The 13617-nt window shown below is 37.2% G+C and overlaps 1 protein-coding gene across 1 annotated transcript; it reads left to right on the forward strand.

Moving 5' to 3' along the window:
• The first annotated feature begins 646 nt into the window (after positions 1-646).
• Positions 647-13315, forward strand: LOC104525467 (mitogen-activated protein kinase kinase kinase kinase 3-like). The gene is made up of 9 exons (XM_010168631.1): positions 647-693; positions 2859-2901; positions 3557-3629; positions 6058-6189; positions 6482-6544; positions 6628-6709; positions 6811-6921; positions 12141-12216; positions 13238-13315. The coding sequence occupies exons 1-9, from the start codon at positions 676-678 to the stop codon at positions 13306-13308; spliced, it is 669 nt and encodes a 222-aa protein (XP_010166933.1). The 5' UTR covers positions 647-675; the 3' UTR covers positions 13309-13315.
• The last annotated feature ends 302 nt before the right edge of the window (positions 13316-13617 follow it).

Below are 13617 nucleotides of genomic sequence, written 5' to 3' on the forward strand. Positions count from 1 at the left end.
CCCTGGAAGAAAATTCCAGAAATAAGCCTAGAGTGTCAAAAGTGACTTATCCTGTGATTTATCATACAGGGGTTCGGTTTCATAGAATTCTTCCAGAATTTAAAGTTTCTCACTCGTGTGGAGTCCGAAAGTGCTTTGATACTGTCATCAAGACCCAGAAAAGCAGCCTAATGCTTCTGCAGAAATCCATGAATTAGGATTGAACTCCTGTGTTAGACCCGAAGTGCTGCCTGCTGGCCTGTGTCTAAACTTAACTGTGTGTAATGATATAGGAGATAACTGCAGTAGGGATCCAGTGATCTGACTGCTGAATAGAAGGCTGTTAGGCAATTTAGAAGTAATTAACTTGATTTAAAAAGGTGACAGTTACCATGTCCAGAGGAAAACTTGGTTAGGGAATGCTTTTCTTACAATAAATGTGATATTCTTTCTCTCTCTCTCTCTCTCCTGTGTTTTAAATACTGTGCTACTGCATGTCTTGAATTTGCAAATGCAGTTGAGATAAACTGAAATATAAGAATGTTCTTCAGTTAGTAAGTCATTTAGGTGATTGAACTGGATCTTAAATATGTCTGGTAATTAAATAAGAAATTTATATAACATGAAAAATATTGGACTAAATGTTTATCTAAATATTTTATGCAGGGACTATACTACCTTCACAGTAAAGGAAAAATGCACAGAGATATAAAGGTAAGTAAAAACTGAAGGGAATTTTGATGTTTTTAAAATAGGCTGTATCACCTCTGGTGGGTCTGTACTGTTACATATCAATTTGGGGGATATTTTTAAATATGTAGGTTTTTTTCTATGTATTAGAATAAAATAATATTTTTCTGCCCAAGGGAAGGGGGGGAGGGGAGAAATCTTTCTTTAAAATGCATGCATGGAAATAGTTTGTTCTTTTAATTGGAGCCAAACATATTATTTATTTAGACCAGTGCTGTAAAATTTAGGCATCAGCTAGTGTGCAGAGCAGCATGTGTTCAGATGGCGGTACGGTGTGCTCTGTGCAGAACGAAAGCTTTGCTCTTACCCACACCTTCCCAAGAAGCTCAACGTTCCCTTCTCTTTGAACCAACTAGTGAGCAGAGCTGTTGCCTTGGCTTCTTGCTTCATTTCTTGGTGAGCAGATAGAACTGCATAGTTCTTGGAGATTACTTCTGTCCCTTCCTTCACATGCTAAAATTAGAGAGGGTACCATAAATCAGGCTCTTAACTCTGACTTATTTAAACCTTCGTCTCAACAAAGCTGTATCAAAGGTGGCTTGTTCAGACTCTTACGCTCTCTGTTCGAGTTTCCTTCTGCTGCTTCCTGTTGACTTTTTGTCTCTGGAGTTTTACTACCTACTCTTTGCCTTTCCAAAATCTTCCTTGCTCAGATTGAAGCTTAAACTTCTTAATCCTGGAAAACTGACAGTAAATTATCATATTCCTTTGTGTTGTGTGGGGGGTTGGTTTTGTTTGGTTGGGGGTTTTGGTTTTGGTTTTGGTTTTTTTCCAGATTAGGGATGCAGTGTACGTAGTAGCTTCAACTGTAGATGCTGTAGTGCAGTCTGATTCCAAGTTGTCCTCATTGACTGCAGGATATTTGGTTTTTGAGCCATCATAAAAATAACTTCTGAATGAAAAATTACTTTGGACACAAAAATTAAACTTTTTTTCTTATATTTTATAGAATGCAAAATGATGATTGTAAGGATACAGTGCCTAGATACTTGTTTCTAAACAGAACTGTGATGAGAAAAAATACTTAGAGTGCTTATGTTGAGAATTTTTTTTTCTTTTGAAAGCTGTTCTCACGAGCATGGAAAAATACTATCTTCATCTGCAGAACTCCTGGTGGTTTAATTATGTTTGCTTCCCTCAGTAGCCAAGTTATGTATTTAGAGTATCTGTTAATCTTGAAAGGTGAACAAGGTCAAAAGCATGTTAACTGGACTGTCACACTATTTACCAAGCTCCATTTGTAAGGCTCATTAACTATATTTGTGCAAGAGTTGCCAAAGTAAGCTGCATTTTACTGCGGGATTGACTTTTCCTTCTCTGTGAAAAGCCATAACCTGTAAAAACATCATTTTTTGGAGGCCCATCTGTGCTGCCTTTCCATCTAGTGTATGGGCAGTGCTGATGTTTGGAGCCATGTTTAGCCAGCTCCAGCCTTTGCTCAGCTCAACCTGTGCCTGGTTTTAGTCTTCAAATCAGGTTTGTTCTCAGTCCTTTTATGGCATCATTTTCTAGTACCAGCTGCTGCTGTGGGTTAGTTTTGATTATTGAGCTGAGTGGTGCATATACGCACACAGCAGTGACCTCTTCAAATCTACCACTAACAGAACCTCTGTTGTCTAAGGACGGAAATAGTTTTGCTAAACACTTGAATATCAAGGCAGGTCCTTAAGGCTATAGTTATAAATATCATGGCTCTCAAACAAGACAAAACCAGCTCCTACATATGAAAAGAAAATGAAATTATTTCCGCTTTGACCTTTAGAGTTCCTGTTTCCTTTCAGTCAGTGTAAATAAAAAAAAAAAGTAAGAATTAATTGGCACAGACAAATCACCGTATTCTTCTTTTCGAGAGGGTTTTGTGTGCAGTGCAAACTCTGCAGTGTCATAGTCGAAAGAGTTCTAAACTAAAATTAATGAGAAACCCTGTATATCCAAGTTTCTTTATGTAACAGAATGGCAACTTGCTGATTTCACAAATATTTCCTTGGTAAGACTGCAGATTCTTGAATACACAATCCTTGGTTTGTCTTTTGCCCCTAGTTTGCCATAGGATCTGACTGAATTTTTTTGATATGGTATTGTAAGAATCTGCATGTTTTAATTTAAGTATGCTTGTTTTTTTTTTTAAGGGAGCAAACATCCTTTTAACGGATAATGGACACGTAAAATTAGGTGAGTTAATACAATTCAGAGTTGCTGACAGATTTTGATGTGCTCTAAGAAGCTGTATTTGGTTGAATGATGTAGTGGTTCAGATAAGGAATTGGTGAATATTGTAATTATTTTTCTCTTACTGGTAATATATAACTGCACCATCCAATTAGTGTCTGAGAAGTAATTGGAGTAGTTTTGGAACACTGAGGTAAAAGACTTTCTGATGTTGTAAGGAGGAGGTAAAAACAAATCACAGGTTTTTGTAAAATTTTAATAAAATATACCATCCACAGTGCTTAAGTGTGAAATGTACCTTGAAAGTTTATGTGAAATAATCTCTTGGATAATACTAAATTATGTGTTTTATCCTATTAAAACACTGTATATAATTCTTAGGACTTCTGTGCTAGCCTGTTCTTTCTTGTGTTGGATGAGGCGCATGTTTGTGTGTAGCACACATTTCTGGCAGGCAGCTGAGAGGAGCTGACCTGTGGTATCTGAGAACCACCAAGTTTCCATTATTTGCTTTTGTTATTTATTTTTTTGTTAAATATTTCCAATATATTTAAGAAACTCTTACAGTGAGGAAACCAAACTTGTGTTCATTAACAGTTAAGGATAGCAGATCAGTTATTAACTGTCACTTTGGTTTTGCCTTTTTTTTTTTTAATAGCTGATTTTGGAGTATCTGCACAGATAACAGCTACCATTGCAAAAAGGAAATCGTTCATTGGCACCCCATATTGGTAACTGTGTTTTACTTGGCCATTAATATAATAGTAACATATATAATGCTGTTGGAAAATTGTGATAAAAGCATGGTATGTCACTTTCTGGGTAGACTAATCACTAAAGACTATGTCAGGCTTTCTAGTGATTGTAGTTGTATTACTTATGCTAAATCCTGAATTAGCTGAGTATCAGAGAAAATGTTCTAATGCTCTGAAAAACTAAAAGGCTGCCTGTGTGCTGCTGTTGCTGTTGAATGATGTATCTCAGTGTAGTCAAACTTTAAAACTATCAACAATTTTGCTTGGTTTTTAACTCTGATCTTAATTTTTCTTTTCTTCCCTGATTTTTCTGCTTTGATGTTTTATGTTTCTTCCCCTCCACCCCAGATACATCTTTTCTGCAACTCTTCAGTTGATAATGAGTTACATTTGTTTGTCTCCACAGATTCTTTTGCCACTTGTGAAACATCCGTTTTCTTTTTTTTTTCCTTATTTACCTAAATTGATTGAATTCAAATGTACATTTCTATTTTTTCTGTACTGTGTCTTTATTCTTCCCTCAGTAAACTAGTTTACATCTTTGCTAAAGTTCAGCATTTTATTTTCTCCTCTTTGTACTACAAGTGGTTGCTCCCTTTCGCCTTGAAGTAAATGACTTGCATTTTACACTGTAAAATAGCGCTTTTGTTGTGTGTTTCCCAAAAAGATACTCAAAAACCTGTTGTCTACAGCACAGTAGGTACGAGATAAAAATGTATATAATGAAAAAACCCTGACATTCAAGTATTCAGTCTTGAAATAGTCAAGCACAGCATTTTTAGCATTCTTCTGCAGTGTAAGTCATGCCAAGGCATGGATTCACTTCCCCTTCAGAATAACACAAACACCCATCAGTCATGATTGTGTAATTGGTTTGTGTCTCTCTTTCCTAAGATGTCTGGGTGACTTTAGTCCTGGCTGGTATCACTGTGTAACTTCCAAATTGTGCCAGACTTCTCAAATGTCATGTCATAACTTTAAACAGTAACTTTGAAAACATTACATAGGCTAAGTGCTGATGAAAAAACATCAGTTTTTCTTTGCAAAGCTTCTTGGAGATTTGAGAGGAGAAGCAAGGAAGCAAAATTGTTGAGACTGTGGAGGAGAAAATTTAGTTAGAAACAGGCAGTGTGAAGGTTTTAGTGATCATTAATGATGTCTGGGCAGGTAAGACTGTGGTGCTTGGGTGGGAGAGAAATTAAGGGCCAAACTGCTGTGCGTTGTCTTTAGTTGTAGTAACCCTGCTGTTTACCCTTGTGCTTCTCCTCCGTGTCTTTCTAAAGTTAACCCATGCTCCCTCTCTACTTAGTAACTCACAGAATCACAGGAGTTGGAAGGGACCTCTGGAGATCACCCAGTCCAACCCCCTGCCAAAGCAGGTTCCCTACAGCAGGTTGCACAGGATGGGGTCCAGGCGGGTTTTGAGTGATTTAGAGTGATGGGTTTTTTAATGGACTCTCAGAGAAATGTATCTAAATGTAGTTTAACTGTGCAAACTTGAAAGGCATACACCTAAGGATGTCTGTGTTTAAAGAACACATCATTTGAGATTCTGTGTGCTGCTTTACTGGAACGCTCATTAAGTGATATTAATCTCTTACCTATATTGAGTTACATCCCCAGTTCCACTGCTACATTTCAAGTGTTCTGGACTAATAAAGTTCAAAGCCAAAAAAAAATCAACATTTGCCATCTGATATGCCTATGTAGGACTATCAAATCCATAATTCACTTTGGCTGTTCAAAACATGTGATAGTGCCTATTTGTGTGTCAGTTGTGTTTGTTAATTTTTGCCTCCTGACGATGTGAAGCTACTTTGTTAACTTACGGGGCCTTCTGACATTGCAGTGAGGCAGACCTCACAAACTCCACAGAGGTGACAACGAGTCTTCAAGTCTCATGCTTTGAGGATACAAGAAAACTGACCTTTTCTTTTGATTTTTTTGGGGTTTGGTTTTTTTTTTAATAATTCTTCTCTTCAAAGTCAGGTGGTCACTTTCTGGGGCAATATGTGAATTTGGATATTACTCGGATTTTACAGTAGTTGAATAATTATACCTTAGCCTCTTTGCTTGTTTAGTGGTAGTTCTTTGTGTGCTTGCAAAAAAGTCTGAGACAAAATGGTTTCATCCAGTTAACTGCTAAACAGCTGTTTTAGAAACTGCCATCGGTTACTAGAAGGTGATTAAGGAAAACTTCATCTATGCATTATGTAACTTTACACACATGTGTGTACATATCCACATGTATGAATGTATATGCTGTGGGCTTATAGGTTGAGAGCTTTAGGGAAAAGAGTAGTAAACTGCTGCGTACAGTTTATGTTACATTATGATTTGTGGCAAGAAGTTTATGTTTGATTTGTGGCAAGAAGTTTATCTAAAAATGTCTTTTACTCTTTAGGATGGCGCCAGAAGTTGCTGCAGTAGAAAGAAAAGGTGGCTATAACCAGCTCTGTGATCTGTGGGCAGTTGGAATAACTGCTATAGAGCTTGCTGAACTTCAGCCTCCAATGTTTGACCTACATCCAATGAGGTAGTAAGGGGTTAAAGCTTGGTGTGTAAACACAGCTTTGTAAATAATCCCTTTGGAGTAGTGGCTGTGTGTGCTTGTTGTGTTTGGGGATCCTGCAAGGGTGTTGGGTTCCAAGTGTTCTGAATGTACATGACAAAAATTGTAACAACTCTTTTTGGTGCATAAATGTGTAATGTTGTCCTGGTAGCAACTTTTCAACTGATACACTCCTTTCTGCCAACTAAACAGTGTATTTAGTCATTTATATTTATTGCAACGTAAACCGCAGAAATATGGTTGGTTTTTTTTTTAGAGCACTTTTTCTGATGACGAAAAGCAACTTCCAGCCTCCTAAATTAAAGGACAAAATGAAATGGTAAGTACTTCTCTGTTTCAGTAGGTAATGATCATGTATTTCAGTAGACAATTGATTCTAATGTTTACCACTTCATTTTACAGGTCCAATAGTTTCCATCATTTTGTGAAAATGGCACTTACAAAAAATCCTAAAAAAAGACCTACAGCTGAAAAGTTACTACAGGTATAAATTTGTGTATGGGATTTTTTTTAAGTTATAAAATTAAAATATGCTTAATATGAGAGGTTGGAGTTGTAATACTTGTTTTTTGTTCTGTCTTTCAGCATCCTTTTGTCACCCAGCCATTAAATCGAAGTCTTGCTATTGAACTTTTGGATAAAATGAATAATCCTGATCATTCCACTTACCATGATTTTGATGATGATGATCCTGAGGTAGGACTATGTTTTAATCATAGAATCAGATTAAGTTTTTGTTTGCTGACAAAACTAAATGATTGTGATTTATTGAGCCACAGAATGTTTTGTGATCTGGGAATAGTTTCAAGGGTTGCTTTTACTTTTGGTTGTGCTGCTTTGTTACATGTACAGGCAGTTACCAAATTAATTGTATTTGTGGGAGAGAAGCTCAAAGAGAAAGACATGTTAACACTTTAAAATTTTGTTTATTATTGTCCTTCAACAATTTTACAACAGTGATGTAGACGACTACTCCTGAGATCTGTCATACTCTGTTTTCTATTTCTTTGTGGAATTATGTTTCTGTTCATATGCAAAGAAAACATTCATAAGAATCATGTTATACCTCTGTAGAACTTGTTCTTGTGTTCCTAACTTACTTTCTAATGAGAAGATAACGATTCTGTAGTTGTCTTTGTCAAATGCTTTCCTATTTTTCTTGCAGATTGTATTTTCTGTCTTAGAATATTCTGAAACTTGATTTCACTTACAGTTTTGTCAGAGGCAAAGTTTCTGGTTTTCTGCTTTAACAACTGGTAAAAAATAGCATGCTTGTGCAAGATGATCAACACCACAGGACTGAAGTGTTTCATAAATACGAGAAAACAGATACTCCGTTACTGCATCCTGTCTTCGTACTTAATTGTATGTTAGTGAAGACTTTCCAAATGTTTATGGTTCCCTAACTGATGATCTTTTTTTGGGAGAAAAAAATTAATCATTTCAACACAGATGCCATTGATTCATTAATTGCATACTTAGGTCTTACTTTTTTTTTCTTAATGTACAAACCAGTCCAAAAATGCCTTCAAAGGAAAATAATCTTAAGAGACAACTATTTAAGATCACGATTTTCAGATTTTACAAGTTAAATGAGCTTTTACCTTCTGAAATGGCAAAGACAAGTTGACATGCACCAAGTCTGTCTTCCTTAGAAGTTGAAATCAATAAATGTAGAAAGAAGCCACAGTGAAATAGGTTGTTTTTTTTTCTGTTGTAGAGTGGAATGTTTATGGATTTCCTAAGTGAGAGGGAAGGAGAAGGCATAAGGATTGAATAACCAGTACTTCTAAAAGCAATTGCAAATAGTGGAGCACACTTAGTAAATTTTTCTGGTTTTTTTTTTTAAATATTTAGGTAAGTTAAACACACAAGAAAACCCTTAATGTGGTTGACTTTCACATCAGTGTTAAAAGAAGAGTGTCTGGTTGCTGATGGATACAGCACTGAGGAACTCAGATCTTCTCCTCAGCATAAGCTCTAAGGATCAGGTGTCCTTTAGTTCCCTGGCTGTTCAGTGATAATAGAGAGCTCTGAGGCCTGCTAAAGCAGTATTTCTGTAGAAACCACAAACCCAAAGCTTTCATGAGCTGTCTTAAGAAGAAAGGTAGCTGTTTTCAGTGTGCTTCCTGGGAGTGATCTGCTCAGATCAGAGTAGCTTGCCCTGCTTTCCTGGAAATTGTACAGAAATCCTGATGTGACATTCTCCTGTGTCACTGGTATATCTTTTTGGCAAGAATCTTGACCTACATTTTGGGCTGCTCAGATGGAAAATCTCTTCTCTTCCTGTATGGAGTCACTTCAGTACACATTGTATTGACAGTTACTTGTAACTTTCAAAATAGTGTTTGCTCTTTCATGTCCTTTCTGACTTAGCATTCAGAAGGCTCTTCTGTTGTCTGGTGTATTACTCATCAGTTATCCCACAACGAAGTGTGCTGTTGGGGGAAAAAAAGCTATGACTTGTCTTGGGAGACAATTAAGAGGAAACAACCTCATAGCAGTGATAAGAGAAAATGCATAATTTCATCATTTATAAAGGAGCTGGACTGGCTGACAGTATGGAGGACAAGCAAGCTGCTTGCGTGTCTTCTGATATCCAATTTTTCAGATGTTAGTTCATTTGGTTTTTTATCTTACGTTACTGAGGGTTTCCTGCTGCATTTGTGGGCTTCTGTGCTAGTCATAACGATGCTTCTCCATCGTTGCTCATCATATGGCCTTGAGCTCTCCAGTGAGCTTCAAACACCATTAGCTGTGGTGCTGACTCACTTTCATTGGATAGACAACTTAGGGGAGAAAAAGAAGAGACATCTAACAGTGTTGCCAGATAACTTTTCATTGAGGCATTTAATCCACCTGCAAAATGCAGTTGATAGTGACACTTGAGAATATATTTTATTTTGTAATAAGGAAGCCTAGAATCCACCCCTGTGAATAAAGCAGATGATAATGATTTATCCAATGCATCTTGAGCAAAGTCTGTATTTCAGATGAAGAATCCTGCCACAGGCAAAGCAGGTGTTATCTTTAGGGTCTTTTTTATAATAAACCAAAGGGAATAAGAAGTGTACTTGCTCCTTTCATACACAGTTGAATTTGCTCCAGTACCTGCCTGCTCGCAGAGGTAGTTGGAGATGTTCATCCGAATTTGGGGATTGACCACTCCTATTCCTGTGGCCATCACCTGAATGCATCCATCAAAAATTGAAAGAAGCAAAATAGTAGAGTATAACATAACAGGGTACAAACAACACTGGTGAGAATCTTGAGCTTCAGACCTGCTCCCCAGTTTGTTTGGAGTTGGGGGTGTTGGTGTTTGTGTTTTGTGGTATTTGGGTGGATTTTTATTTTTTTTTCTGGAGGCTAGAGGACTTTTCTGGCTATCGGTGGTCTTTGAAGGCAAGTCTGCTGCCTACTGTGATGACAGATCTTCACCTGGCCTATGGTGCTTTTATGAGGATGCTGTCTGTTACTGCTTGGATAGTCTGCAGAGTTGTGTAGGTGAGGTAGAGATTAAGAGGTAATTAGCCAGCTCTTTGAGGAGTGCCATACTACATCTTTAAATCATTCTAAAGTCAGACAAAGGTGAAATGTTTAATATGTAAAAACAAAACTAAAAACATGCAGTCGGGTTATATGGGTATAATCAGAAAGGTCTCCCCTTGATACAGTCATTTTTCATTTGGCAGCACTGTCTGTAACTGACATTTTGAGTATTTTTCTCTGCCCCAGCTCATGGAGGACCCCATTTGGTTCTCCTTTCAGTCAAAGATAGGATTTCCACATAAGAATGTGAATATTTGTTCACATAAGAATAAACCTTTGGAGGTCTTGGCAGCTGCCTGTTCACCACACTTCTGTGCTAGTGACTCTCATGATAGATGGGATAGCTGAAAAGGTTGCAAAGAGGAAAGTGCTGATATTTTATCCTTGGCGCACTAAGTTTTGGGGATAATATTGCTGTTGAGTTGTGCACCGTGATTAAATTTGTGCCCAGATGACACTTGTGTCTGGAAGTTAACCTGCATTCCTTTGTCCTCTTACACAGCTCAGATGTCAGCTGTTTGTATCGCTTCATTGTCAGCGTAGGTCTTTCAAGGTGACTTGAGGACTTTGTCCTCGTGACCGAGCGATGAGGATTTGACTCCTTCCAGTAATTCTGTGATCATGGAGGAGGAGGTGTGAGGGCAGGCTCTGCCTGTTGTGTAGCACAGACATCTGTGGCAGGATGCAAGGAACTCGCATAGTATAACACTTCCCACCTCTACTCCAGTCAGGCTTCTGGTGCTGGCATTACAGATGTGCACACATCGTGTGGAAGTGGGCAAATGCCTCTTAACAAAAGATTATAAATAAGCAAACTTTTAGCACTTGGAGTGTTTGAAATACTGAAATAGAAAACCAGATCAAACTTTGAAACACATCCTGAGCTATAGCAAACCATTTTTAAAGCTCAAAAGAATGCACAATCAACAAACTGGAACTGAGGGAGAGGAGGATTGGCATAAGTTACAAGAAACAACAAAACCTGCTATGAGATATGTAGGAGAAAATACATACCCACAGTCTGTGAGTTTTTCCAGTTTCATAAAAGACCAAAGTGAACATAAATGTACATGTGTGTTGGATCCTAATATAAAGCAAGGAGGTAGTGCGTGATGAAAAGCGGAGAGAAATAATTATTTCAAATAATATTTTGAGGATAAATAGAGTTGCTGAGCTATTCAAGACTCTTTGTGCTAGTACAGCAGTTGAATTTCTCTAACTCTGTCATCACTTCATAGTCAAAAGTTGCCAAGTGGTGATTATAATCAGTATATATAAATGCAAAACTAATATACCAGCACATCAAATTTGTTTAAATTAAAAATTGTTTTGCTGTCACATACTCAACACAAACATAGCAAACATGCTTCTCAGAGATGGCTTGGGCTAGGATTATGGAGAATGAACTTTTTTTTCTAAAAGAGTAAGATTTTATTGCAGAGGACGTACTGAGAGCACAGTGTTGCTAATTTTGGGGCGTCTCAGAGATGTCTTGGGCTAAGATTATGGAGAATGAACTTTTTTTTCTAAAGAGTAAGATTTTATTGCAGAGGACATACTGAGAGCACAGTGTTGCTAATTTTGGGGCCTGATGCGTCCAGCAGTTAGCTGGTCTGGTATTCTTGTTAAGAAACCTAAAGGTACAGTTTCTAAGAGAACCTGCAGTGGTGGCTGTAGAAAGAAGAACAAAAATCCAACAGGGGCAATGGAAAGAAAGCCAAGTCTTAAAGTTCATGAAACTTCATCCTGTAGAGAAGGAAATGGAAATCCAAGGAAAAGGTGGAAGTGGAACATAAATATGAAGGTGAATTTGTAGAAATGATGGCATCGCTCTTGCTACACAGCACAAGAGCACCAAGAATACTCCTTTCTGTTCAGTTCTGAAAACCTCAAGCTAACTTCTGATCTACTTCAAGAAACTAATTGATGAGTACTTAGGAATTGGTTTAGGTTAGAAGCAGGGAACATGATTGGGGTATCTAAACAAAGGAAATGCTTCCAGTAAGTAAGATTTAATCTTACTGCTTATTTTGGGAACTACCAATAGCCTTAAGCTGAAAAGCACAAAAAAGGAACTCTTATCTGAGCAAAGACAAATGCTGGCCAGTGTTGTCTTTATTTGCTCAAATCCAGTGTTTTAAAAACTTTTATCTTGAAGTTGAAGACATTCTACAGACAAAATGTCTCCAAATAATTATAACTTTAATGTACAAAAACATACGTGCAATCTTTATTTTTAGCTTCAACTTGATTTCTTTCTTTCTTTTTTGGTTTTATACTAAAGAAATCTTCTAAAACTAGGTACACAATACTGGATTTCAAGTGAGTATATTTTGGTATTGAAATATTTTATTTTTCTCTTTTAGCCTCTTCTAGTGCCACACAGAATTCATTCGACAAGTAGAAATGTGAGAGAAGAAAAGACACGCTCTGAAATAAACTGTAAGCATGTGTAATATGACAACATGAAATATTCTTAAAATAATCATTGATACTCACTTATTTCAACTGGCATCCTGGGTATCTGACATAAATATATTTTTCATGATATATAGGAAAATAAAAACTTGCAGCTTTTTCACTTATGGATAAAGGTTCTAGGTGACTATGCAAAAGAAATGTTAGTATAAAATATTTTAATACACCCTTTGTCAACACTTCACTATTGCTTCATCTTCACTGAACAGCACACAACCTGAGCTCTTCTGAGAGCTGATAGGTATAGCTTCATATGCCAGCTCAGCAAGGATATTTCGAATTATGTCAGATTATGCTTGGTAAGAGAATGGCAGAGGAAAATTCTTCTTCCTTAATGTAGTATCTTGTTATAGTTCCTGCTTTTGAATTGAAGCAGTCATATAGAAATCGGGAAAGGAGGAGGTTGATCACTGGCCATCAAAAGCAGACTCCATCCCCACAAACTGTAGTCCTTCTTTTGTTTGAATTAAATCAGAGCAGTACCTGGAGCTTTAGTTGTCTTGTCTTAAACTAAAACTGAGGCGAGGAGCATCAAAAAGTATCTGCCAAAGAGCTGTCCTAGGAGATGCAGTTACCTCTCTCCAAACTTCTTTCAAGGCTCTTTAGAACTAGTGAATCTCCCAGAAGAACAGATCCAAGAGTGAATTCACACAACAGATATGTTTTTTCTATGAATTACAACTGTATTTCTCCTCTAAAGAAGGCACTTTATGACCTTAGTTGCTGCATGGTTTTCCTCATCCTTCTCATGAGTAGGTGGGACAGATGGTGATTGTGCTGCCTTTGTGATAGCAAAGTACTTTCTTTGCTCATATAGTTTCTAGAGGGCACAAATTCAGTATGTGCAGTGTCAGAAGTTTCCATCAGTGAGGATATGATACACTCATTAAACAGGAGTTTTCTTTTTTATTAGCCTTTGTAGCTAAATTTTGTCTAATTACAGTCCAACTTAAATTCTTGTTTTCCTTTTTTTCCTTCTCTTTAGTTGGTCAAGTAAAATTTGATCCACCCTTGAGGAAAGAGACAGAGCCACATCACGAATTTGTGAGTATCTAGCAACACGGGCTATGCTCTGCACATTATTACCTGCAAATACCTGTAGAGGAGGAGAAATCCAAGATGGGTAGCATACTTCCTTAGCACTACTAAACTTGGTAGCCATTTTTCTGACAAGTCCTAAACATATAACATATTGGTCCTAAAATTTTGGTGCCATTACACCATATGCAGCAAGATGCCTTATTTGTAGGCTCTGCCAAGTGTGATGTATGTGCTAAGCAACAGGCCTCTGTCTTGTTGGTTTCTTCTATCCTTTACCTCATAGACAAGTATCTCATTCCCTTTATTTATAGAGTTATTTTTTAA

This window comes from Antrostomus carolinensis, unplaced genomic scaffold, assembly GCF_000700745.2.
Source record: "Antrostomus carolinensis isolate BGI_N321 unplaced genomic scaffold, ASM70074v2 scaffold32475, whole genome shotgun sequence".
Taxonomy (NCBI): domain Eukaryota; kingdom Metazoa; phylum Chordata; class Aves; order Caprimulgiformes; family Caprimulgidae; genus Antrostomus; species Antrostomus carolinensis.

Excerpts from the sequence above, each read along its gene's own strand:
- LOC104525467 (XM_010168631.1), top strand. Across the intron at positions 6,922-12,140 it reads TTGATGATGATGATCCTGAG|CCTCTTCTAGTGCCACACAG; the intron begins GTAGGACTATGT and ends TTTCTCTTTTAG. Across the intron at positions 12,217-13,237 it reads GACACGCTCTGAAATAAACT|TTGGTCAAGTAAAATTTGAT; the intron begins GTAAGCATGTGT and ends CCTTCTCTTTAG.